This window comes from Fragaria vesca, linkage group LG2 (assembly GCF_000184155.1).
Source record: "Fragaria vesca subsp. vesca linkage group LG2, FraVesHawaii_1.0, whole genome shotgun sequence".
Lineage (NCBI taxonomy): Eukaryota > Viridiplantae > Streptophyta > Magnoliopsida > Rosales > Rosaceae > Fragaria > Fragaria vesca.
In genome coordinates, this window is record NC_020492.1 from 32,756,946 (window position 1) to 32,780,706 (window position 23,761).

The 23,761-nt window shown below is 38.1% G+C and overlaps 5 protein-coding genes across 5 annotated transcripts; 4 read left to right on the forward strand and 1 right to left on the reverse strand.

Annotated features, from left to right (window-relative positions):
* Positions 1-506: 506 nt before the first annotated feature.
* On the forward strand, positions 507-4,029 carry LOC101311071 (probable E3 ubiquitin-protein ligase ARI1-like). Its single transcript, XM_004291869.1, has 7 exons — positions 507-731; positions 954-986; positions 1,074-1,344; positions 1,764-2,244; positions 2,597-3,142; positions 3,301-3,441; positions 3,527-4,029. The coding sequence occupies exons 1-6, from the start codon at positions 591-593 to the stop codon at positions 3,419-3,421; spliced, it is 1,593 nt and encodes a 530-aa protein (XP_004291917.1). The 5' UTR covers positions 507-590; the 3' UTR covers positions 3,422-3,441; positions 3,527-4,029.
* Positions 4,030-4,991: 962 nt separating this feature from the next.
* LOC101311352 (exocyst complex component SEC3A-like) lies at positions 4,992-13,980 on the forward strand. The gene is made up of 25 exons (XM_004291870.1): positions 4,992-5,183; positions 5,890-5,960; positions 6,483-6,563; positions 6,714-6,781; positions 6,871-6,973; positions 7,279-7,424; positions 8,017-8,134; positions 8,610-8,714; positions 8,936-9,037; positions 9,140-9,277; positions 9,477-9,605; positions 9,704-9,784; positions 9,876-9,950; positions 10,064-10,237; positions 10,321-10,474; positions 10,589-10,653; positions 11,370-11,540; positions 11,624-11,703; positions 12,022-12,103; positions 12,535-12,632; positions 12,731-12,839; positions 12,978-13,046; positions 13,262-13,327; positions 13,404-13,493; positions 13,660-13,980. Exons 1-25 carry the CDS (start codon positions 5,009-5,011, stop codon positions 13,768-13,770), a joined length of 2,661 nt encoding a protein of 886 aa, XP_004291918.1. The 5' UTR covers positions 4,992-5,008; the 3' UTR covers positions 13,771-13,980.
* A 474-nt stretch (positions 13,981-14,454) lies between these two features.
* Positions 14,455-16,308, forward strand: LOC101313773 (probable E3 ubiquitin-protein ligase ARI8-like). The gene has a single exon (XM_004293183.1). It carries the CDS (start codon positions 14,455-14,457, stop codon positions 16,306-16,308), a length of 1,854 nt encoding a protein of 617 aa, XP_004293231.1.
* Positions 16,309-19,678: 3,370 nt separating this feature from the next.
* Positions 19,679-21,316, forward strand: LOC101311648 (probable E3 ubiquitin-protein ligase ARI5-like). Its single transcript, XM_004291871.1, has 2 exons — positions 19,679-21,012; positions 21,089-21,316. The coding sequence occupies exons 1-2, from the start codon at positions 19,933-19,935 to the stop codon at positions 21,104-21,106; spliced, it is 1,098 nt and encodes a 365-aa protein (XP_004291919.1). The 5' UTR covers positions 19,679-19,932; the 3' UTR covers positions 21,107-21,316.
* Positions 21,317-21,663: 347 nt separating this feature from the next.
* Positions 21,664-23,209, reverse strand: LOC101311938. The gene is made up of 5 exons (XM_004291872.1): positions 22,846-23,209; positions 22,679-22,756; positions 22,452-22,551; positions 22,218-22,351; positions 21,664-22,132 (listed from the first exon to the last, which is right to left on the reverse strand). Exons 1-5 carry the CDS (start codon positions 23,185-23,187, stop codon positions 21,902-21,904), a joined length of 885 nt encoding a protein of 294 aa, XP_004291920.1. The 5' UTR covers positions 23,188-23,209; the 3' UTR covers positions 21,664-21,901.
* Between the last annotated feature and the right edge of the window lie 552 nt (positions 23,210-23,761).

Genomic DNA, 23,761 nt, shown 5'->3' on the forward strand with positions numbered 1-23,761 from the left:
AATAGATACCAGTAACCTATAAATATCCCCAAGGCAGTCCATTATGCCTGCAATGAAATCTCTAACGCGTAGGCTCAAGTCTTTGTTTTATACAGATCACCGTAGCAGATTTACAAAATATCATAAACCCTGTATCAAGAAATGAGTGGTAAAAATTAAAAGGCAGTACTACACAGTACACAGTACCGTGAAAAGTAAAAGAAAAAAATATCAGGGAAATGATCTTTATCCGTCAGGGGCCCTATTCGCCGTTGGTCCTGAGATTTTATTTTAAGCACGACTTTTCTCCACCGTGGAAAAGAAAAGCTAAAGAAAGAAGAGTTTCAAATTGACCCGATCACTATATAAACCATCCCGCAATGTCTCATACGGATTCGTTTAATCTCATACAAGAAAACAGAAGAAAAAGAGGAGAGGAGAAGCAACCAAGAGAAGAAAAGCTAAGGGGAAAAGAGAGACACTCTCTTTTTTGTTTCTAGGGGTTTTGCTTCCCCTAGAAGCTTTCTTTTTTCCCCTTAAAACATTTCTATCTCTCTCTCTCCCTCACCGGAGTTTTGCTTTTCTCTGTGATTCTCGCCGGCGATCGTGCAATGGAGGACGACTATTATGTGAGCAGCGAGGACGAAGGCTACTATGACGAGGAGGATAATTATCGCGAGGATAATTTGGAGGAGGAAATGATGGCCTACGTTGAGAGTGAGACTCCAAAGTGTGAGGTTTCATCCACTAAGGTAAATAATTTCTTTGATCGAATTCTGATTCTCCGGTTGAAACTTGAAACTTTACCTTTTGAGTTTTTGACCGCCCCATTTCTTGCCTACTTCTAATTTCTTTTTTAATTTATCTTTACCATTGTGAAAGTAAAGTAAATTTCTGTTCTTTTGTATTGTAGCTTCGGATTATTTTGTGGCTATGTACGAATTGAGATTTTTTTTCGTTTGATAATGATGCAGGTAATTTCGAAAGAATCTCTGTTGGCTGCACAGGTATTGTTTATTTATTTGTTTATAATTATTAGCTGTGATTGTATTTCGATTTCTGTTATACTGAAATGTTGCGATTGAAATCTGTAGAGGGGAGATGTGCAGAGGGTGATGGATGTGCTATCACTGAAAGAGTACCATGCCCGAACCTTGCTCATCCATTATCGTTGGGATGTCGACAAGGTGCTTGCTGTGTATGTAGAGAGGGGGAAGGAGTTACTATACGAAAAGGCAGGTGTGACTATGGAGGAGCATGACACATCACAGCTTTCTTCTGAGGTTATGTGTGATATTTGCATGGAAGAAATTCCTGCTAATGAGGTCACGGTTATGGATTGCAACCACTGTTTTTGTAACAAATGTAAGTACTCTGCGCGATCTTTTTCTCTTATGCAGAATTATGTAAGTGCATTTGGTTTGTTCTTGAATGAAGTTGATAAAAACACATTTTGTTTTGAATTTGTAATTCAATAGCATTTGAATCTTAAACCTATTTGTAAATGAGATTGGATTTCACAAACAAAAAAAAACATAATGCACCCTGGAATTTCCTTTAAATTCATCTTAATGAATCAATATGATTAATTGTTGAGGTGGTTATGGCATATAGTCTTGTAAAAATTGCGGGGTGAATCAATTTTTTGTAAGGAAAAGAAAACCACTGATTGCCTACCATCTAATATTCATGACTTTGTTATACTTGTTCATGCAAGCCTGCTTGCATTTTTGTGATTATTTTCTTTTCTAATGGCATGAGTTCCGTCTACCATTGTGCCTTAGGTTGGACAGAGCATTTCATTGTAAAAATAAATGAGGGTCAAAGTAGGCGCATCAAATGCATGGCACACAAGTGCAATGCTGTTTGTGATGAAGCAATAATCAGAAGTCTGGTCAGTGCAAGGGATCCTAATCTTGCAGAGAAGTTTGACCGTTTTCTTCTGGAATCATATATTGAGGATAATAGAAAAGTGAAGTGGTGCCCGAGTGTTCCTCATTGCGGAAATGCTATACGCATTGAGGAAGATGAATTAATCGAGGTTCAATGTGCATGTGGAAAGCAATTCTGCTTTAGGTGTTTATGTGAAGCACACTCTCCTTGTTCATGCCAAATGTGGGAACAATGGTTGAAGAAGTGTGTAGATGAATCACAGACTGTTAATTACATTTCAGTCAACACAAAGCCTTGCCCAAAATGTAATAAGCTGGTTAACAAGGATGGAGGATGCAATCTAGTTACCTGTATCTGTGGACAACCATTCTGGTGAGTGTTCATACTGTGCATCTTGTGTAGTTACTTCATTCTGTCTTCTTAGCATTCAAACCTGAGGGCAAGATCCTTGTCCCTGGGTCTGCAATTTTGCAGTTTTTCTTCCTTTTGTGATGTGCATGTTGATATATTGTTTTTGGTTCAGTGACATAAACACCATGCTATTCTTCTTTAGCTTCTGTGGGTTAGCAAGCAGTTTATTCTCACTAAAAATGTTATGTGCAAAGATGTGATATGTGTTCAACAATTTTTGCATTGGCTTTCACCCATTTGCTTTCTCATTTTCTTTCCTTGACAGTGTTGGTAAACAATATTTGAAGTTGATAAGTATTCTTGTTTTTATCAGTTGGCTCTGTGGTGCCCCAACTGGTGCAGATCATACATGGGATTCCATTGCAGGTCATGAGTGTGGACGATTCAAAGAAGATGAGGAGACAGACATTGAGCAAACCAAGAAGGACCTATTTCGTTATACTCACTATTTCAACCGTTATCAAGCTCATAAAGATTCTCTTAAGCTTGAAGCTACGCTGAAGGAAACTGTAGAAAGAAAGATAAAATATTTGGAAGAAAACTTATCGTCATCTAAAGATTATAGCTGGGCAATCAATGCGATCAACAGACTCTTTAGATCAAGGAGAATTATTGCGTATTCCTACCCATTTGCATATCACATGTTTGGTGACCTTTTCAAAAAAGAGATGACATCAGAACAGAAGACAATAAAACAGAACTTGTTTGAGGACCAGCAGCAGCAGCTTGAGGCAAGCCTGGAGAAGCTTTCTATGCTTACACAGGAACCTTTTGAGCATTATTCAGAGGAGAAACTTCACGATTTAAAATTGAGGATGATGAATCTTTCTTCGCTTGTTGATAAGCTCTGCCTAAAATTGTAAGTGTGCCTACCTCTATATTAAAAAGTTGAGAAGTAAGAAGTTTATGGTCCTGAAAGAAAATTTATTTTCCCATCATTCTTAATCAATGACTCTAGAGTCTACAGCTCGTCTCTATGTGATGCTCACATGAGTCAAACATATGGATTATTTGCAGGTTCGAATGCATTGAGTATGATCTGCTGGGAAAACTTCAATTTTCAGTTCACAGAATTGTTTCTTACAACTCGGACGGAGTGGAGAAAGCATCAGAAATTAACAGTTTGTCGGGATTCTGAAACTGATTGCGGCACTAACGGTATGGCTATTTATACAAGCAGGTGTTTTCCAGGCTTCACATATATCCTTATTCTTGCTTATACTTTGTGTTAATCTATTACCAGAGAAGAACTTGGTGATAAACAACACAGTTCTCCTACTCACATATGTTACTATAGAATCTTGTCCTCGACCACCTTTGAGAGTGAGTTGAGGTGAAAATTTGATGCTGTTCTTGGTAGTGCGCCTGGGGAAGAACTATCGGAGACTCTGCAAATGTCTAAACATGACCTGCAGATGGTGCTGAAATAGTTAGGATGGTCGAGTTCACAGTTGGTAAACGTTGCCAAAATTATAACCCATCAACCTCTTAACCTTTTTACAGTTAGAAAAGATTCGTACTTAGACATCAGATTCATTTTGAAATAACCTCATATATAATCTTAGTTGTTTTGCCAAGGAAATTACTGTAGATAGGATGATGTAACCAAGTTGTATGCATTGAGAAATGAAACTGTATACATCTCATGATACTGGAGATATGTCCCCCTTCTTCCTTCTCTTTTATGTGCTGTGAAAATGCATATGGCACAGTCATACAGCCCTCTTTATTCCATTTCATTCGTTCATACTTCAGACCTTACATCACAATGCTTACTTATTCCAGATTCTAGGCCAAATGAAAATTTGGAGTTTTATGCTTATGTTAACAAATCAAAAGCTATAGCTGCACACATGTTTCTCAAACTGATAATCTTGTCTGCAGAGCTTAAGGGTCACTCAACAAAGTTACAAGATCAACCCTATGAAAATCATGGTACATTTCACATCCAATATGAAGTTGCCAAAGCCGTATCTGTAATTTTGGACTAAAATTCATCAATGTAAAACCTTGCTGATAAATCAAAGACATTTTTTTGGAGATTTGCAATTGCAATCTCATGGTGTGATCGATGAACAAATCTTCACCTCATACTTCCATATTAATCAAAGATTATTTGTGGAAATACAATTGAACCAAATATTATCTATGACCCTTAACATGTATCAAATATACGATTCACTATGAACGTACTTAACTACATAAAATCAAAACAACTCATTATCAAGATTGTAACTATGTGGAATCAAACTATTCTTTTGCTGTTGCAATGATGACACATAAAATGACTAGAGGATGTATGGTTCCAAACTTCTAATAGTGTAACCATCTATGATCAAGTTGGTAAGAGGAAAAGTTCGAATCTCGTTGATGCTGTTTGATGCTTAATCCCAATCTATTATCGGTGGTTAGGAAAGAAGAGCCGACAAGATCTCTCGGTCTGAATTAGTGTCTGAGCCAAGAAAAAAACCATATCTCCAATTAAAAAAAAATAAAAAAAATAAAAACTCATGATAGTGTGATTGTGTGAATAGTCATCTATCCTTCTGACCCGTACCCGCCAGAATCCGGATCCTCTTTAAATCCAAGTGTACAACGACAAATTGACAACGGTATATATATCGTATTTTCGTCGCTCACCTGCTTTTTATCTTTGTGTGTGCGTCGGTCATTTTCAATTATTACAGACTCCGATTGAGATCCAGATAGTGCTGCGCCACCGGCCATGGCGAAATCCAGCGCCGACGACCAGGAGCTCCGGCGAGCATGCGAGGCCGCAATCGAAGGCACCAAGCAGTCTGTCGTCATGTCGATCCGCGTCGCCAAGAGCCGAGGCATGTGGGGCAAAACTCACAAGCTCGGCCGCGACATGGCCAAACCTAGGGTTCTTGCCCTCTCCGGTACGCAACTTCTCTCTTCTTTCTCTCTGAGACCTGATCAGACGAGTGCGGGCGCACCGTCGTTTAGAAGAGGAGCTGAGCTTAATTTGGTTGATTTTAGGGTTTTCTTACTGTTTTTGAGTTAGTATAATGCGAGCGGATCAATGTGGATAGTCATAATGTGGTTGGATGAGTAATGCGGTTCGAAAATTGAAGATTTACTGTTCAAGTATTAGCTATTCTTTGAAGCTCTGTTAATGCCTGTTGATACTGAATTAGACATGAGTTTATTCTTTCGAATTAGCGGAATCCTTTGAACCTACTTCTAGGAGTAGTGTAGCTAGAACAAGATCTTCTCGAAGAATGTGTAGTTTGTTAGTGAAAGCAGTAAGGGGATTGTGTCCTGGATTCTAGGGGTATAGCTCCTGTATGGATAACATGAAGAACCTGCTCATATTGATTGAGTATCGTTCTGATTTTTTTTTTTATGAAATGTTATATAAGATTCTATAATGCCTCGTTACACTATAGATCTGAGTACCGCAGTTTGATATCAACTGGTAGGAAACAAGTGACTTGTCTTTCCAAGCATTAGGTTAGAATGGGCTACATATGTATTAATAACTATTAGCTACTTTTATAAATGCATATCTGAGTTGGTTATTGATAATGTTAGCCATTTGGTGGTGAAATGGCTGTGGGTGACCAACATGTGTGGTTTATGCAGTAAAAAACAAAGGCCAGCGAACTAAAGCCTTTCTTCGAGTCTTAAAATATTCCACTGGAGGAGTTCTTGAGGTAAGCTCCATTTTGCTTGTTCTTTTTTGGATAAAGATTAAGATTCTTCAACTTCTTGGGAAAAAGAAACTTTTGTTCAGTTGTTTCCATTTTGTATTTAGCTTATTTTATTACAGAGTTTTTACGTTTATATTGGGGTGGATTTTGTCTGCTTGGGTCCTACGGGTGGATTGGCCGATTTCTAGGCTTGTTCAGTTTCATCTACCTTCCCTGGCATTTTGTGTTCTTATAATGCTGAGGGGATTTCACCTACACAGAACCTGGGGATGATAACTAGTATCATGCAATGGTGCCTTAATATTTGACGAGGACTGTTTCTTTAGCAGATGAAAGTGATTTCTTAATTACAAAAAATTTGTGAGAGAAACTGTAGTTAATCTTACAAGTACTATCATATAATGTGATTAAATATTTAAAGAAAAGAATCTGGCTCACCACGCCTGAAAACAATGTCTACAAAGTTGGGTCTGATTAGCAAGTTTCCATGAATACGAGTTCTCAGAAAGTTCCTTTTACTTGCAGCCTGCAAAGTTATACAAGCTAAAGCATCTTTCAAAGGTGGAGGTTTTAACAAACGACCCTAGTGGATGTACTTTTACTCTGGTAATACTCCACCCTTCACTTGTCTGTCAAAAGAACATGCTTATGTAGAAAATCTGTGTAGCGGAAGAGGGTTTTTGCACTTGAGGAAATTAAGAACCAATTTCTGAATAATCATGTAGGTTTATTTTAGTTTGACTCTATTTCTTGTAGGGTTTCGATAACCTTAGGAGCCAAAGTGTTGCTCCTCCTCAATGGACCATGCGAAATATTGATGACAGGTATATCATGGAAAATGATACCTCTCTCTTTGGTATAATTCTTTCATTAATGAAACAGATTGCTCATATATATATATACTTCTATGTAGGAACCGCCTTTTATTGTGTATTTTAAACATATGCAAAGATGCACTGGAACAGCTCCCTAAAGTTGTTGGTATAGATGTTGTTGAGATGGCTCTTTGGGCTAAGGTATATATGTTTTTATACTCCTGTGGTTTTTAAGATTGCTTGATATTTATAATTGAGGTTTCACTTCCTGGTGAATTTGTAATACACTGGTAATACTTCATGTTGAGACTTCTGTCACGGTCATTTCATGTTTCTGTCTTGGAGAAATATATCCACGGTGCTTATGTCACTACTAGAGACTGATTAATTCTTACAAAATTACTAGTGGCCCTAATATTTGGCCTCCTCCCTGTTGTTAGCTACTTTGTCTTATTACTTATTTGCAAATCATTTATTCTCCTTATTGTTTAAAAAAAAAAAAACAGGAAAATACACCAGCAGTTTCTAATCAAAACAACCAGCAAGAGGGACCTGCTGCATCAACAGTGACTGAACGTGAAATGAAAGTAACGGTTGAGAAAGAACTTGTCTCACAGGCTGAGGAAGAGGACATGGAGGCACTTTTGGGAACGTATGTACATTTCATTGTCTTTGTTATGACGTTGAATAATTTGTGCTTTATTTAGGTTGTCTGTTTTGAGATACTAATCTTTGGTGACATAAGATTTGAATTTTGCTGTCTTTGCAAATTTCAGCAAATATATAAGCAAAAAGTAGTTATAATAGTTTGAGGTTTGGGAAGAGCTTCTGCAATTTCCTGAACTTTGTTTGTACTTAGACTGATTGAACAAGCTTTATGTGACGCCTGCTTTATTTATGATGTAAAGAGTTGATGAAACAAGTTGGTGGTCCTTCTCTTAGTCAAATGTATAGTGATGTGTGTGTGTGTATATATATATATATTCATTTTAATAGTAAATTTAGCCAGTTCATGACAATTTCCAAATTTGATGATCATTTATATGTGCTATAAGCCAGTTCAAAAAAGAAACCAGTGTTTGAAGTTTTTTTGGATATTTGTTCCTGTTAGGTTGCTAGTTGCCTTACTCTGCAGTCTTACAGCCATTTTCTTTCATATGTTTCAGTTCTAAGTTAATATTGTTGCGAATTGCAACTATGTTCATATAGTTTTGGTTTATTTTGACTGTGGGCATGATATGCAGGTATGTAATGGGTATTGGTGAAGCAGAGGCATTTTCTGAAAGGTTGAAAAGAGAACTTCAGGCTCTGGAAGCAGCAAATGTGCATGCCATTTTGGAAAGCGAACCTTTGATGGATGAGGTAAGCCTTCTCTCTGTTCATTTTGTTTAGATATGGTGGCATTTCTTCTTTCGAAAGTCATTTTCAAGCTTCTTTTCAAATTTTTGATTTGTTAATCTTTGTTATTCTTAAATGGTTACTTGGTTATATTTTCTAAAACAAATTGATTGGTTTCTTCTGTTCACATTGTTCACCTGTCCTTATTACTACCATTGCATTATGTAGTCATCCTCATGGCTATATATTGAGATTGATTCATTTCATTTTTCAATCTCATCCATGGTTAGATCATTTTCTCTTACATAAATGTATTTCTATCTTTATCTGAACAGCTTAGTTATCTACTTGAGTTACTTGCATAATTACTTTACCAAGTTGTCTCTGAAATTGATGTGAAAACTCGTCGTACCTAATTCTAGCACATTGGTTTCATAGGTGTCCTGTTTCTTAAAGACATATGAGATTACTATATATAACGTCATTTGTGGTCCTGTAGGTTTTGCAAGGGATTGAAGCAGCAACAAATTGTGTTGATGACATGGATGAATGGTTAGGCATCTTCAATGTGAAACTCAGACACATGAGAGAAGACATTGAATCGGTATATCTTTGAAATGTGCTGATCTTCATGGATGACAATTGATTTGTTTTCTATATCCCCCCCCCTCTTCTTCTCCCCTCTCTCTCCCACTAAAAGGTGGTTGTTCTGTATGTCATGTAATAACATTGTTACGTGACTACCTTTACTAGACATATGAACGTCTGCTACTTGAGTCTTGACCTCTTCTTAAGTTGCTCTTAAAAATTTTCTTTCATGTTCAGATAGAAACCCGCAATAACAAGTTGGAAACGCAATCTGTAAATAATAAAGCACTCATCGAGGAACTTGACAAGCTTCTTAAAGGCTTGCATATCCCTACAGAGGTAAACTGTGCATCTTGTTTAACTGTGAGATATATTAACTTGATTTGAACTGGGCTATTGTTTAGGCTCTAAAAATCTTTTCAATGGCTTTTGTTGGTGTAGTATTCAACATGTTTGACAGGAGGTTCATTTGACGAAGCACGTATGCTTCAAAACATAGAAGCATGTGAGTGGTTATCTGCTTCCCTACGCAGTCTTCAAGTACCCAATTTGGATCCTATCTATGCAAACATGCGAGCTGTATGCATTCTATCTTTCTCATTTGCTTCATTCGTTTTTCCCAAAAAGTGCGGGCAACATGTGCTGTGACTTCAAAGTTCTCTTTATGAAGTTCATAACACTTCAGAACCTTGTTAAATTGGTTATGATGGAAATTAATCCTTAGCGTAGACTAATGTACAAGTTTTCATTGTGCTCATAATTATTCAAATACTTGCAGGTCAAAGAGAAGCGAGCCGAACTTGAAATATTAAAAGCTACATTTGTAAGAAGAGCTTCTGAGTTCTTGCGAAATTACTTTGCTAGTTTGGTGGATTTCATGATAAGTGATAAGAGCTACTTTTCTCAGGTGCACTATAAGACTTTGGTACTTATACATTTCATGAAAATTGTTCATCATCTCAGAAGGAATCTCAATGCTGACTACTTTAGTTGATTTTGTAACAGCGAGGGCAACTGAAAAGGCCTGATCATGCTGATCTTCGGTATAAATGCAGGACATATGCTCGCCTTCTGCAACATTTAAAGGTCAGATAACATATTTATTGCATTACCTATTTGAAACATGCTCTACGTATTTATTTACTTCTTTTCTTATCCTCCTCACCTTGTTTTGCAGACACTTGATAAGAATTGCCTTGGTCCGCTGAGAAAAGCATATTGTAGCTCCCTCAACTTGCTTCTTCGTCGGGAGGTCAGAAATGATAATTTACTAAATCTAGTTTTCTATCGTCCCTTCTTTTCTCAAATTTTATAGCTTATTTAAGAATTTTGACAGACTTGAAAATCTATGTGTGATGTCTACAGGCTCGTGAATTTGCAAATGAGCTTCGTGCTAGCACGAAGGCATCAAAAAATCAGACTGTCTGGCTTGAAGCTTCTGGTGGTTCTGGTCAAAATGTGAATGCTGCAGACACTTCTACTGTTTCTGAAGCTTATTCCAAGATGCTCACAATTTTTATCCCACTCCTTGTAGATGAGGTAACTCCGGCCGTATAGTTGTTTTTTTAACTGAATTATATCTTCTTTCTATTAAAAGTCAGTCTACAATGTGTCAACTGCAGAGTTCTTTTTTTGCACACTTTATGTGCTTTGAAGTTCCTGCACTTGTTCCTCCAGGGGGTACTGCCAATGGAGATAAATCTGAATACAATGATGATGACCCCAATGATGACGATTTGGGAATCATGGACATTGACGACAATGACAGTAAAGCTGGTAGTTTACCCAATTTGCTTCCAGTCTTATGTTTAATCTTTCTGCGCTGTATGTTTTAGAGTTCAGCCAGTTCTGCCTCACTCTCTTGCATGACTCAATCATCTGATTCTGCAGGTAAACAAACAGGAGAACTTGCAGCATTGAATGAATCTCTTCAGGATTTACTTGATGGAATCCAAGTAATGAGCACAACATATTGCATATTTGTTTGCACTTGCTTTTAAATTTTTGTTGCTTTGCAGTCTCTTTCATTTACGGGTTTGCATATTGATATCGTCCATAGCAAAATAGAGGTGACATGTTGGGGACTGTTTTTCATCTTCCATGATAATTTCATCTCAAGCTCAATTTCTCTTGCAAAACTTGGGATCCCTTATCTCTGGTTTTAGGTTATAGTAATGTGGATATTTACTTTGAGTAGCTTCGGAGTTGACTGAAAATATCCTGTTCCAATGGCAACCCTTAGACAGTATCCAATGATCTAGAGTCCGCAGTGACCAGTCTAAGGTGTTCATGTGTGCAAAATTTGGTCTTGACTGAGAAATTGTCTGTTTGTAATACGAATAGTAATTTTTAGAATTTTGGCAACTTAACAGGTCAGAGGTTTGATTCAAGGTTGTCTGCTTAGGTAGATGATAAACGCTTAATGAATAAAACCGGTCATATTAGGGAGGGTTCGTTGATGATAATCCTAACATGATATTCAAATTGTGATTTTATGGGATGATAATATTGATAAGGTGACTGAAATCTATTGTTTGCAGTGGCATCTAGATTCTCTTGAAAGGGAGCATTACCTAGTTTTTATGCACTAGGTAGTGTCTAGGATTATGTCGTATAACATATCATTTTCCTGATTTTACTGATAAAAGATGTCAATATATGATGTTTTCAGGAAGACTTTTATGCTGTGGTGGACTGGGCATACAAGATTGATCCTTTACGCTGCATATCAATGCATGGGATTACAGAGCGTTATCTTTCTGGTCAGAAAGCTGATGCAGCAGGGTTTGTGCGTCTGCTGCTGGGTGATCTGGAGTCAAGAGTATCAATGCAGTTTAGTCGTGTAAGTTTTGTTTAAGGGATGATCATGGTCATGTGTTTTTCAAGGTTATGAAATGAGCCCACATCACTTCTTTTCAATTGCAGTTTGTTGACGAAGCATGCCACCAGATTGAAAGAAATGAGCGCAATGTTAGGCAAATGGGTGTCTTATCATACATCCCAAGGTAAACTGGATTTGCATTGCTTATGCTCATTCTGTTGAGGCAATTTGTATCCTCTTTTTAGGGTTGAGGCAGTCATTGGTTCATCATGTCTGCCAATGTTTTGGTTGAATCACTTGAATGTTAAAAAAATAAAAAAAGGAAGAAAAAGGAGAAAAATAAATCGGGAAGAATTTGCATGATTTCTAGTTGATGAATGCAAAGTTCCAAAAAAGCTAGTCAGGTCTCAACAGGCAGCGGCGTATCACATGCTTTGCTATTTTTATGTGTTTGATACTTCTTGTTACACGTTGTAGTTGATTTTGCTCACTTTGTGTGTAGATTTGCAACTCTGGCAACACGAATGGAGCAGTATATCCAGGGACAATCTAGGGAGTTAGTTGATCAAGCATACACAAAATTTGTAAGTGTTTTTTATTTTTTATGATAACATAGATTTTGTTATGATGACTAGTATAATCCAAACCAGGGCGATAAGGCTATTATTTATCATGATTTAGAGGAAGGTGTTTTAACTCAGTCATTTGTTTAAGTGGGGTCCTTTGCAGCAATGGGCATTATACAACATCAATTGTTTCTGTTGATTCAAGCATGTACAAGCAAAATATGTGATAACCAGAAATATGCTTGCGTATATTATGGGCTCAATTTCACTTCTTCGAAACTTAGAGTTTGAAAGACCACATTCTTTGTGCTCTTGATTCACAACACACTTTACTCTCTGCTGGCTATGCAAAATTTAATGATGAGATCCAGACCAAAAAAAAGAAAGGTTATGAAGACATTTGATTATCACCACACCTGTTTTCTTACACAAGGTTGCTTGCTTGACAGGTTAGCATAATGTTTGTGACTTTAGAGAAAATTGCACAAACAGATCCAAAATATTCTGACCTTTTCCTCTTAGAGAACTATGCTGCATTTCAGAATAGGTAGTTTTCTTTCTCTTATTTACTATTGTCAGTGTTCTATTATTATTATTATTTTTTTCATTTGAGTTCACTTTTGAATAGAAGCAGTTTGGTTGCAGTTTGTATGACCTAGCAAATGTTGTTCCCACATTGGCCAAATTTTATCACCAAGCAAGTGAAGCTTATGAACAAGCTTGCACACGCCATATCAGTATGATCATATATGCTGTAAGTCATCCACTTTGGTGCTGAATGTTGTATAATTTTTCTTCCTTGTGCCCTCCATTACGGACTGTTATTTCTCTTTTTGTGATTTTATATCATTCACCCAGTGATTAAAGCCACTTATTGTGTTATCTTTGACAGCAATTTGAGCGGCTTTTCCAGTTTGCTAAAAAAATAGAGGATTTGATGTATACAATCGCTCCAGAAGAGGTTAGTGAATCGGTGGTCCTTTGATGTCATTTTGTTCTCATTTGCTTAGTTAGGATATAGACAGCTCATCACCCATATCAAACTTTCTGATTTGTGTATACTACTGTTTTGAGAAACAGTCCTGTGCAGTTTATAAGTGTGAGATGTATTAAAGATTCCAATAATCAGTTTACCCAAATAAAAACGTACTAATCAATTTTCTTCACAAATTTCAGATCCCTTTCCAGCTTGGTTTGTCAAAGGTGGATTTGCGGAAGATGTTAAAATATAGTTTATCTGGGGTGAGTTGGGTAATTTTCTATATATCTTGGTCTCACATGTTCTTTGCTAAACAATGTTCTGGGTTTCCCAATACAGCTTGACAAGTCCATCAGTGCAATGTACAAGAAGTTGCAGAAAAACATGACATCAGAAGAATTGCTGCCTTCCTTGTGGGATAAATGCAAGGTATGTCAAAATATTTTTAGTTGCAAGCATGTTTAGGGCTCAGTTTAGATTTGCTCTTAGAACCCTTCAAAAGGCTGCTCACTGCACCGAGACCTTTAGATACTATAAAAAGATCTATATCTATAAAAAGATTGAAAATATTGAATGGTTTTCTGGATTTTGACAGAAGGAGTTTCTTGACAAGTATGAAAGTTTTGCTCAACTTGTCAACAAAATCTACCCCTCAGAGACCATTCCTACTGTAACAGAGATGAGAGAACTTTTGGCTTCCATGTAAATTGAGAGTTACTGTCCTGTATAATTATATTTTTCCATAGGTATATTGAGGATGAATTGTAGCTATGTAATCTTGTGCTTTCTTTTTTGTAGAAATATTATCCCAAAAATTGGTTTTCCATTGTCTCCTGTTGTCAATATAGGTTGAAAACATGTGTAATTGTTACATGAGAGATATATTGTTAATATACTTGTTCATTTTCGCCCCGTACTCACTTTTTGCCGATCTTTCCTATGAACTCTCACTTCCCATGCCTAGAGAAAGAGCAGAATTATCCGAGACACTTGTCGAAAAGAATCTGTATCCAATCCTTTTTCAATTTCTTTAGTTCATGACAAGTCTAAAAAGGAATATAGTGATAGAAAAGAAATCACAAAAATATATAGGAAATAAATTCGGGTGAAAAAGCGAGATGCCCGCCCAAAAGATCTCATCTAGTGAACAGCCCAAGAACAAGTCATGACTAGGATATAGCTTGGGCCGGTTGACTTTTATCTTCTATTTTCCACTTATCAATAATCCATGTTGGATTAGGAGTATTAATTGAGTTGTTTGCCGATAAGAATTGGAATCAGGATAGGAATGCATCTAGTATCAGGGTTTAGATCAAAGTCTCTTGTATACATTGGACGCCTCCCTATATAGCCAAACTAAGGATCTTTTAGCAATAGAGCAAGGGGAGCCATGAACAATCTGCACTATGCGAGCGACGAAGAAGCAGATGAGAATCTGCAGTATCAGTATGAGAGGGATGAAGAAGCAGATGATGAGGTAGGGGGAGATTATCCAGTAGATTACGATGTCGATGAGTATGGTGAGACTCTGCGGGAGAAAAATCATACTCTTATGAATGAAGAAGAAATTGCCAAACTTGAGGAGGACTATATTACAAAAGTGTCGACTGTCCTTTCTATATCTGTTTCTTATGCATGCTTGCTACTCCCTCACTTTAATTGGAGGGTTAATGATCTACAGGATGAATGGTTTGCTGATGAGGATAAAGTTCGAGACAGGGTAGGCTTGTTGAAGAAGCCAGTAGTCGACCATAGTGCCGCCGGAGATCTGAAACCAACTTGTGGAATATGTTTTGATGAGTACGACTATTCATCCACCGGTAGTGTTAGCAGTATTTTGACAGCCTCTTGTGGCCATCCTTACTGTCGTGATTGCTTGGCAGGTTATATCAGCACATCGATCAATGACCGTGGTCCTGCCTGTTTGATGCTCAGGTGTCCTGAACCGAAATGCAGCGCTGCAATTGGTCCGGATTTAATCCAAAATGTGTTGCTGATGTCAGAGAAGAAGGAAAAGGACTTGTATGACAAGTACAAGCGCTACCTGTTAAGATCTTATGTCGAAAATCACAAGAAGATCAAATGGTGTCCTGCTCCTAACTGCGAGTACGCCATTCATTTTGATGGTGTGGGGGAAATGGTGTCATATGATGTATCGTGTGCTTGTTCTCGTAAATATTGTTGGAATTGCACAGAGGAGAGTCATCGTCCTGTGGACTGCAAGACTGTTAAGAAATGGCTTTTGAAAAACCAGGATGATTCTCAGAATGGGAAGTGGATAATGGTCAATACAAAGCCTTGTCCCAAGTGCAACAGATCAATTGAAAAGAACTTAGGGTGTAATCATATGACCTGCAGAGCCCCTTGTCGGTATGAATTTTGCTGGTACTGTCTCGGTCCAATCAGATCAGGTTGCCATTGCAATGGATTTTCTAGAGTTAAATCTGATAAGGTGAACGTAGCTGAGATTGATAGAAGGAAAGCAAAGAGAGACTTAGAGAGATACATTCATTACTATGAGCGCTGGGCAAACAATGAAAGATCAAAGATAAAAGCTATAGAGGATTTCGAGAAGGTTAAAACATTGCACATTGGAAAACTTGGAGACCTACAAGAGAATACAGTAGAGCATTTATATAATTTCATTATAGATGCTTGGCAACAGATAATTGAGTGCAGGCAGGTACTGCGGTGGACATTTGTCTATGGCTATTACTTGAGTGAGGAGGAAGAGCAGACTAAGCAGGATTTTTTCGAGTGGTTGCAAGGTCATGCTGAATACAGCCTCGAGCAGCTTCACAACTGTGCTGAGACTGAACTGCATTCGTTTCTGGACTCGCCTAATGACATCAAGGACTCCAAATTCATAAACTTCAAGAGAAATCTTACAAGCTTAACAAAGGTGACCGGGAATTACTTTAACAAGCTGGCTAGAGCGTTGGAGGAGGGACTTCCAGAGGTAATGATCGCATCAGGAACAAAAAACAGAAAGCGCCTTCCAGAGACTGAGATTGAATCAGGAACAAAGAAAAAAATGCGCCAGGATGGGACCGCTTCTTCCAGCACTAACACAAGTCATGACTACGAGGAGGATAGTTGGTCTTGTCCGGATTGTACCTATGTAAATCCAGAAACTACCCGCAAGTGTCTGATGTGTTCTCCGGATTGGTTTTGTGGTAGCTGTACCTATCGAAATCCAGCTTCTTCAGTGAGGTGTGAGATGTGCAATAATGCTGAAACTTGATGATGAACATTGTGAGTCATGCACATCATACTGCAGGCTGCAGGTTTCTTATTGGAATCGATATTGCAATTTGAAGGAGGTTATAATAATGAGGAACTTAGTTTCTAGTTATCAATTTCCATAGTTAATTAGGATTTACAACTTATTTCAATTCTTGATCTTTGATTGAAAGCTAAGCATTTTGCTGTTAGTTCTCATTTTCTCATCTTTCTGATCACATGTTAGCCATGAATATATGAAAGTTACCGGAAGATATGCTTGAACTATATAGAGATACATATCACCACAACTCGGGATTCAGTTTTGTGGTGTCCAAAGAGTTTTAGGCATGTCTCATGACCTTGATCTGTTCTCCTTCGACACCATATATAGCCTCAAAATTCTGCATTTCTGTTTTCTCGAGTTCTGATGCTCATTGTCATATTCTCCCTGGAAATTTTCTGAAAGCAACTAATGAATCTTATCAAATTTGAGGTATTATGATGTTTAAAAAACATTGATTAAGCTACGGTCAAGGACTAAAAATAGCTATCTTTATTCTCAGGTTTGAAAAAGGTTTTGTATTCCCTTCCTTATCTTATAAAAAATCTCTGTTTTCATTTGTAATCAGACTTGAGACTTCAATTTGAAACATATTCAATTTGGAAGAGGTGTTTCTTCCCAATTGTTGTTCAAATGAGAGGAAAGGAGTCTTCTCAAATAAAAAAAAAACAAAAAAGGTGAGAGAGAGAGTCAGTCTCTCAGTGCGCGGTATAGAGTAGAGAATCGGCTGAGGACATGTTTTAGATGAGAACTTTTTTAATTCTTGATAAATTTTGAAATGGTGAAATTTTGAATGGTCAGTTGAACTTCCATTAATTGTAAATTCTATAGTTTGGTTGTATGAATCAAGAATAAGAATGGATTAAGAAAGTTTTAAATAAAATAAAATATATAAACAGAACAAACATTTTTTTATATAGAAGCTAATAAAGTGATAATATGAAATGTAGAAAAGAAGATACGTATATCTCTACTATTAGAAAGTCAGGCACCCTCTTTGGTGTCATGGTGAAGCTTTTCTAAAAACTACCTATATTACCCATGATAGAGGAGTTTTGATATAGAAAAAAACAAATCAATGATGGTTAATACCGTAAAATAAAGTAATTTCAAAATATAAAAACATAAAACAAAACAAATAAAATAAAAGAGAAAAACGTGGAACAGTTTTTGGTGAATGCCAACTGCATTAGCAGTTATTTGCAATTAAAATTTAGGGTCAAGTCAGGCTATTAGAGGGGGATGACTGAAAAAGAAAGAGTGGCGGGATGGAGTCTAGTAGTGGAGGATTGAACAGTGGATCTAATTCACAGAAGATTTGGAGGAAACTTTGGGGGTTGAATGCTCCAAATAAAATCAAAGTTCTGTTATGGAGAGCTTGTAATAGTTTCTTACCTTGTTTAGGAGAATTGAAGCGGTGGAAGCTCTGTGAAAACTCAAAATGTGGAGGTTGCGGGTCAGCTATGGAGTCTGTTTTACATGTGTTATGGGAATGCTCTTTTGCTCAAAAAGTTTGGAGTCGTACTTTTCTGTCAAAGGTATGCAAGGTATGGAAGGAAAATTCTTTCTTTGATCTTTTTGCTCATGTTGGAATGGTTGCGAATGGAGATGATCTAGAATGGTTTGGAGTAATATGTTGGAGATTGTGGCAATGGAGGAATGATAGGGTACATGGCAGATTTACAGGAGATGTTATGGCTTTCTTTACGGCAGTTGAATGCTGGTGGGAGGTATGGAGGGGTAGTTGGAAAAAGGACGAGAAGGGGTTGAATTCAAATGAGTCAAATGTGAACAAAGGAGTTTAGGAGAGATGGAGACTACCAAGCCCTGGTAGGATCAAACTCAACGTCGATGGAGGATTGGATCAAAAAAATGGTTTGTTTGGAACATGAGCAGTTTGTAGGGATGATCAAGGAGCTTGTATTGGGATATTGGCGACACCTGGGGTTGGTTTCCCTAGTCCTTATAGTTGCGAGATGATGGCTCTAAGAAATGGACTTCACTTTTGTGTTCAGGCTGGGTTCACTCATGTAGAGGCGGAATGTGATTCTCAAACTGTTGTTAACGCTATTAATCTTGCAGAAGAAGACCTTAGCTCAGAAGGAGCAATAGTGGATGAGATAAAAACTCTTATAAGTTATTTTCAGTTTTTTAGTTTGGGTTTTATCTCAAGAAGTAGTAATAATGCAACACATTATGTGGCTAAATATGCTATTTCTGTACCATTCCATACCTATTGGTGGAGAATGGTTCCGGAATGGTTTAGTCATGTTTTAGTTGCCGATTTGTGTAATTGAATTGAGTTGGAGTGTGGTACTCTTCCCTATGAAGTAGGGTTTAACGAAGCCATATATGCTCCATTGATGTAAGTTTTACCCTATAATATGAATGACTCTTTTGATCAAAAAAAAAAAAATAAAAAAATTTTTTTTTATAAAATAAAAGATAAAACAAATAGTCTACTGAAAATCTACAATCTAATTGTTAGAGAGATTTCTTCTTCCAGATCTATAATCGTCGGATAGTCTTTAATACACTTTATATATAGATTGTAACTGACATAGAATTGTAAAGTGTATCCACATCGTTTTAGGAGTAAACAAATCCAACAGATCGGCACAAACCCTTTTTACACAAACTTTATCCAAAATAAAACAACATTAAGGTTACAGCAAATTATCGGTTATAGTTTCAAGTTTCTCATCGATCGTTTCAGTCTCTTGGTTAAATCAAACTAGGTCGAACAAAACACATACCACTTACTTCAATCCAAACAAACTCTATCTCTCCCTCATCATTCGGATTTATAACCTACTGATTGTTTGTGCATCATCTTCGAATGATGTATATTTTGTGATTATATTTATTGAAATTGTACCCAATACAATATGATTTTATCAACATTATGGTCTTTTACGATAGCATCAATGATGATTCAGACCTTTCAAAGATTGTTTGCCTTTTGGTTGCCACTGGTCCTGGTTTCGTAGGACTGCCACTGGTCCTGGCTTCGTAGGACTTCGAGTGTTCATCTTGCACCCATTGCAAGCAACCATATATGTATCCTCTCTGTCACAGTTTCTTAGTCGACAAAAGCCAGCCTTTCACTTGGTTCTAGTCATGTCCAAAGCGCTGGTCTGTTGGATTATATGGCCATGAGGATTCCACATAGTCAGCCTTGGCGTCTCTCTATTCTTGTTTGTCCGATTCGTGCCTTTTGGTTTAGCGGATATGGAATGGACGATGAACAAGCATTAAAACAAACATATGAGCTTCATGTAGATCAAAATCAAGGAATATATTAATGGGTATAACACATTGAAGTCCCCTCCGCGCAGCGCCAAAACACTCCGCTTTACCAAATAAACCATATCCTAACCGATCATTGAAACCAAGACCAAGAAGGAAACACACACCGTGGACTTCCAACACTCACCTATATAAATCCCTCCCTCGATCTCCTTACTTACCCTAATCCCACCCTCTCCTTTGTAAAACCCTGAAAATCCTCTCCTTTGTAAACCCTGAGAATCATCTAGGGTTTAGTTCTTACCGGCCCCTCCCCCGAGGCGCCGACCGATCATGGACGACGAGTCAGACTATATGTACGATGATGAGGAATCAAATGATCAGGAAGATTACGATGAGGAATCAAATGATCAGGAAGATTACACTGTTCTGAAAGAGGAAGAGATTGCCAAACTTCAAGAGGATGATATCAATGAAGTGTCTAATGTCCTCTGTATATCGCAATCAGCTGCCTGTTTTGTCCTGACTCAATTCAACTGGAAAGTGATCGACCTCAAAGACGACTGGTTCGCCGACGAAGACGGAATCCGGCAAAAAATGGGTCTGTTGGAGAAGCCTGTGGTTCAATTTGCGGAAAAGCAAAGAAGTATTTGCGGGATATGTTTCGATGGTTACAACTATGGATGGATGTATTGGGCTGCGTGCGGTCATCCTTATTGTGGACAGTGCTGGAGGGGTTACGTCAGCGCAGCGATCAAGGATGGTCCGCTGTGTTTGATGCTGAGGTGTCCTGAACCGTCGTGCAGGGCGGCGGTTGGTCGTGACTTGGTCTTGGTGTTGGTGTCGAAACAGGAGTACGAGAGGTACAGGTACTATCTGTTGAGATCTTATGTCGAACAGCACCTCAAGATCAAGTGGTGTCCTGCTCCGGGTTGTAAGTACGCTGTTAAGGTTGATAGCTTTGCGAACAGAGGTTATGATGTTTCGTGTCTTTGTTCGAATAGCTATTGCTGGAATTGTACGGAGGAGAATCACCGTCCGGTGGATTGTGAGACGGTGAGGAAGTGGATCATGAAGAACAAGGATAGCTCGCAAAATGCGGAGTGGATATTGGTTAACACCAAGCCATGTCCAAAATGCAAGAGACCAATTCAGAAGAACCAAGGGTGTCATCATATGACTTGCTCAGCTCCTTGTAGGTATGAATTTTGCTGGTATTGTCTTAAGAAATTCGAGAGCTACTCTGCTGCATGTTGCAATGCGTATAGGGGAAATTATGATGAGATGAAGGAGTTGAAGTTGGAGCCGGATAAGAAGAAGCTGAAGCATCATTTAGATAGGTACGTTCATTATTACGAGCGATGGGCAAGCAATCGGACTTCGAAGGAAAAGGCCATCGAGTCTTTGAATGAGGTGAGAACCAAGCACATTGAGGAGCTTGTTAGCAAACAACTGTATCTGACTAAGCTTGAACTCATTTTCATCATAGAGGCATGGCAACAGATAATTGAATGTAGGCAGGTACTGCGGTGGAGCTATGCGTATGGCTACTACATGCCTGAGGATGAGCCTCTTAAGGCAAAGCTGTTTGAGCACTTACAAGGTCACGCAGAAAACAGGCTTGAGAGGCTTCACAAATGCGCCGTGACTGGATTGCAGCCATTCCTTTCTTCTGAGGAGGAACTAAAGGATAGTTTCAACAAATTTCGCATTGAACTTGATGCACTGACAAGGGCCACTAAAGATCATTTCAAGAAGCTGGTTACTGGCTTGGAGAATGGCTTATCGGAGGTGGATGGCGATTGACAATTTGAATGCTTACCGGGTGATCTGTGATCATACAATTTAATTGTTGGATAGAACTGAATGAATTCTCCTGTAGCATCTGCATTGTCTTGCTGATTTTTCTGTTTCACTATTTAATGTTTTACGTTTTCAACAACTTACTGCTCCAAGTTGATATATATTTCAGAAAGAAACAATACAATTTCCTGACTGAGTACTATACATGAGCGCTTATTAAGAACTCGAAGAATAGGATTACAACCTTACTAACAACTAAACAACCTAATAAAGAATTGGAAGAACATATATGTTCTATATAGGGTTTCGAGACAATCCTCTTCCCTTTCTGTGTATATTATGACTGTTGTGGTGTGTGTTTATTATGACTAGTGTATCGGTATCAGTAGTACATGTGTATCTCAGTATCAGTTGTTCAGTACTACAAAAAGAATGGGTTATATATAAATAAATGAATATCGATCGGTAGCTCTGCTTGAACTTGATTGAGCTGTGCAACTCATGGACATGAGTCAGCAGTGGTAGCAGAATAATTAAGTCTGGAGAGAAGGAAGATACAAGCAGAGGAAACAAGCACAGCTCCGGCGAAGCAAGCAAGATCCAGTGGTGTGACAAGAGGTATACTCTTGAACTTCTCCAACAGTCCCACTTGAAGTATCATCACCACCGCATGCCCAATTTTCGATTTTGCTTGCGAAACTGATTTCATACCAACCCATGCTGGAGCTGCCTGAAATGATTAAAGAGATGGAATTAATATGGAGGCATAGCTTTGTATGTCTGTCAACATATGTTAAAAAGTGACTGAGAGGTACCTTCATGTAGAAGAGCCCAAACAAGTTTGATTCAGTGAACCGCGGTCCTTTATCTTTCACGGCCTTTGATCCCATGAACATGGCATACATCCCAACCCCGAATACAAGCATGGCTGTTCCTACTAGGAACATGTCTGTAAAATCAAGGAATCAAAGTGTTAAAATGGTATTCTTTTCTTCTAACTTCTTCTTATGGTTACATATATATGTACAGAAAGCTAGAGCAGGAGTTACCTATTGCTTCAATAAGTAGATGCATAATATGTCCTTGATCTGTCTTCTGAGACAAGGCTTGAAAATACTGGAAATATGACTCTAAAACAATAAAACCTCCCTGCATTTCACATAAGGTTGATGTATGTCAGTTAAAACAGGCCTACTCAAATGAATAAGTAACTTGAACTTGTTAAGATTTTAACTGTGAACAACCAATTGAAAGAAGCTGTAAAGAAAATGTGTACCTCGACAAAGCACAATATTGAACCAAGTAAAGATCCAGCAACAGCAAGTAATGTAAAGAACCGACAATCAATAATGCCCTGCACAATTCAAGTGTCAATCATAAGCATTCTTATTCCAGTTGAACACATAGTTACATAAGCTCAGAGGTTTATCAGTTATCACTTACCCTTTCAATGAACATCTGGACCTGTTGCTGCATAGATTTTCGCTTGAGAGCCGTTCTTAGTAGAATGCGCAAAGAACGATTGGTCTTCGTAACCAAGGTGGACAAATCTACAACTCCCTGATTCACTTGTGGTTTTGATGAGGCAAGTGTCTGAGAACCAGCCCCTGAAGCCTTAACAACCGCAACTTGTTTTCGCTCGTTCTCAGTACCAAGTATTTTCTCTGATCCCTTGTTCAGATACCTAACAGTTGTTGGAGGTGAAGAAGATGAAGAAGAAGAAGAGGCAGAGGAGGAATGAATAGTCATAGGCTTAAACGTGCGCAATAATCTAGTGGTGGCCATTGTTAGCTCCCCTTTCCCTTTTGAGACTAAAACTTTGTAGCTGGTTTGGAGGGCTTTATATAACATGGGTCTGGCAAAGCGAAGATTCGCAGCATATTAGGAGTATTAGCTGGTTTTGTCTAGACATGGGGCTTTTCTTGGAGAGGTTGGTTTTGAGTTTGAAATGTTCCCAGGAAATGATGTACGTACCAAAATCAAACGTCATGAATTTAACCATGAGGTTCAACCAATTGGGGCTCGAAAATTATGAACCGTATGTTTCGGGAGGAAGTATGACTTTTCCTTCGGCAGGCTGAAACTAGGAAAAACACACATGTCACTTTGTTTGGAAAGAGGGAAGCAATATTTGGGCTATTGTGTATGGAAAGAAATAGTCATTATTGGGGTTTTGGGTTTACGTGAGCCTGTAGTCGCTGTTGTCCTATTGCGTGGAGTAAAGCTTTGAATTATGACATAGCTGGAGTCTGGACCAGAGCAATGGAGGGCTCTGCGTAATTCCCCATTTCTACCGTGAAGCACAAGCCAACGGTTAAGAACCAAAAGAAAGCTCTGACGACTAATATATGGGTTACGT

What these genes read in the sequence shown, in the direction of transcription:
- LOC101311352 (XM_004291870.1), top strand. Translation starts at nt 5,009, where the DNA reads ATGGCGAAATCCAGCGCCGACGACCAGGAGCTCCGGCGAGCATGCGAG. An exon ending in TGAGAGAAGACATTGAATCG is followed by an intron (nt 8,715 to 8,935) that starts GTATATCTTTGA and finishes TTTCATGTTCAG; the next exon opens with ATAGAAACCCGCAATAACAA. An exon ending in GCTTGCATATCCCTACAGAG is followed by an intron (nt 9,038 to 9,139) that starts GTAAACTGTGCA and finishes TTGTTGGTGTAG; the next exon opens with TATTCAACATGTTTGACAGG.
- LOC101313773 (XM_004293183.1), top strand. Translation starts at nt 14,455, where the DNA reads ATGAACAATCTGCACTATGCGAGCGACGAAGAAGCAGATGAGAATCTG.
- LOC101311648 (XM_004291871.1), top strand. Translation starts at nt 19,933, where the DNA reads ATGGACGACGAGTCAGACTATATGTACGATGATGAGGAATCAAATGAT.
- LOC101311071 (XM_004291869.1), top strand. Translation starts at nt 591, where the DNA reads ATGGAGGACGACTATTATGTGAGCAGCGAGGACGAAGGCTACTATGAC. An exon ending in AATCTCTGTTGGCTGCACAG is followed by an intron (nt 987 to 1,073) that starts GTATTGTTTATT and finishes TGAAATCTGTAG; the next exon opens with AGGGGAGATGTGCAGAGGGT. An exon ending in ATCTGTGGACAACCATTCTG is followed by an intron (nt 2,245 to 2,596) that starts GTGAGTGTTCAT and finishes TGTTTTTATCAG; the next exon opens with TTGGCTCTGTGGTGCCCCAA.
- LOC101311938 (XM_004291872.1), bottom strand. Translation starts at nt 23,187, where the DNA reads ATGGCCACCACTAGATTATTGCGCACGTTTAAGCCTATGACTATTCAT. An exon ending in TCCAGATGTTCATTGAAAGG is followed by an intron (nt 22,757 to 22,845) that starts GTAAGTGATAAC and finishes TGAATTGTGCAG; the next exon opens with GGCATTATTGATTGTCGGTT. An exon ending in TCTACTTATTGAAGCAATAG is followed by an intron (nt 22,352 to 22,451) that starts GTAACTCCTGCT and finishes TTGATTTTACAG; the next exon opens with ACATGTTCCTAGTAGGAACA.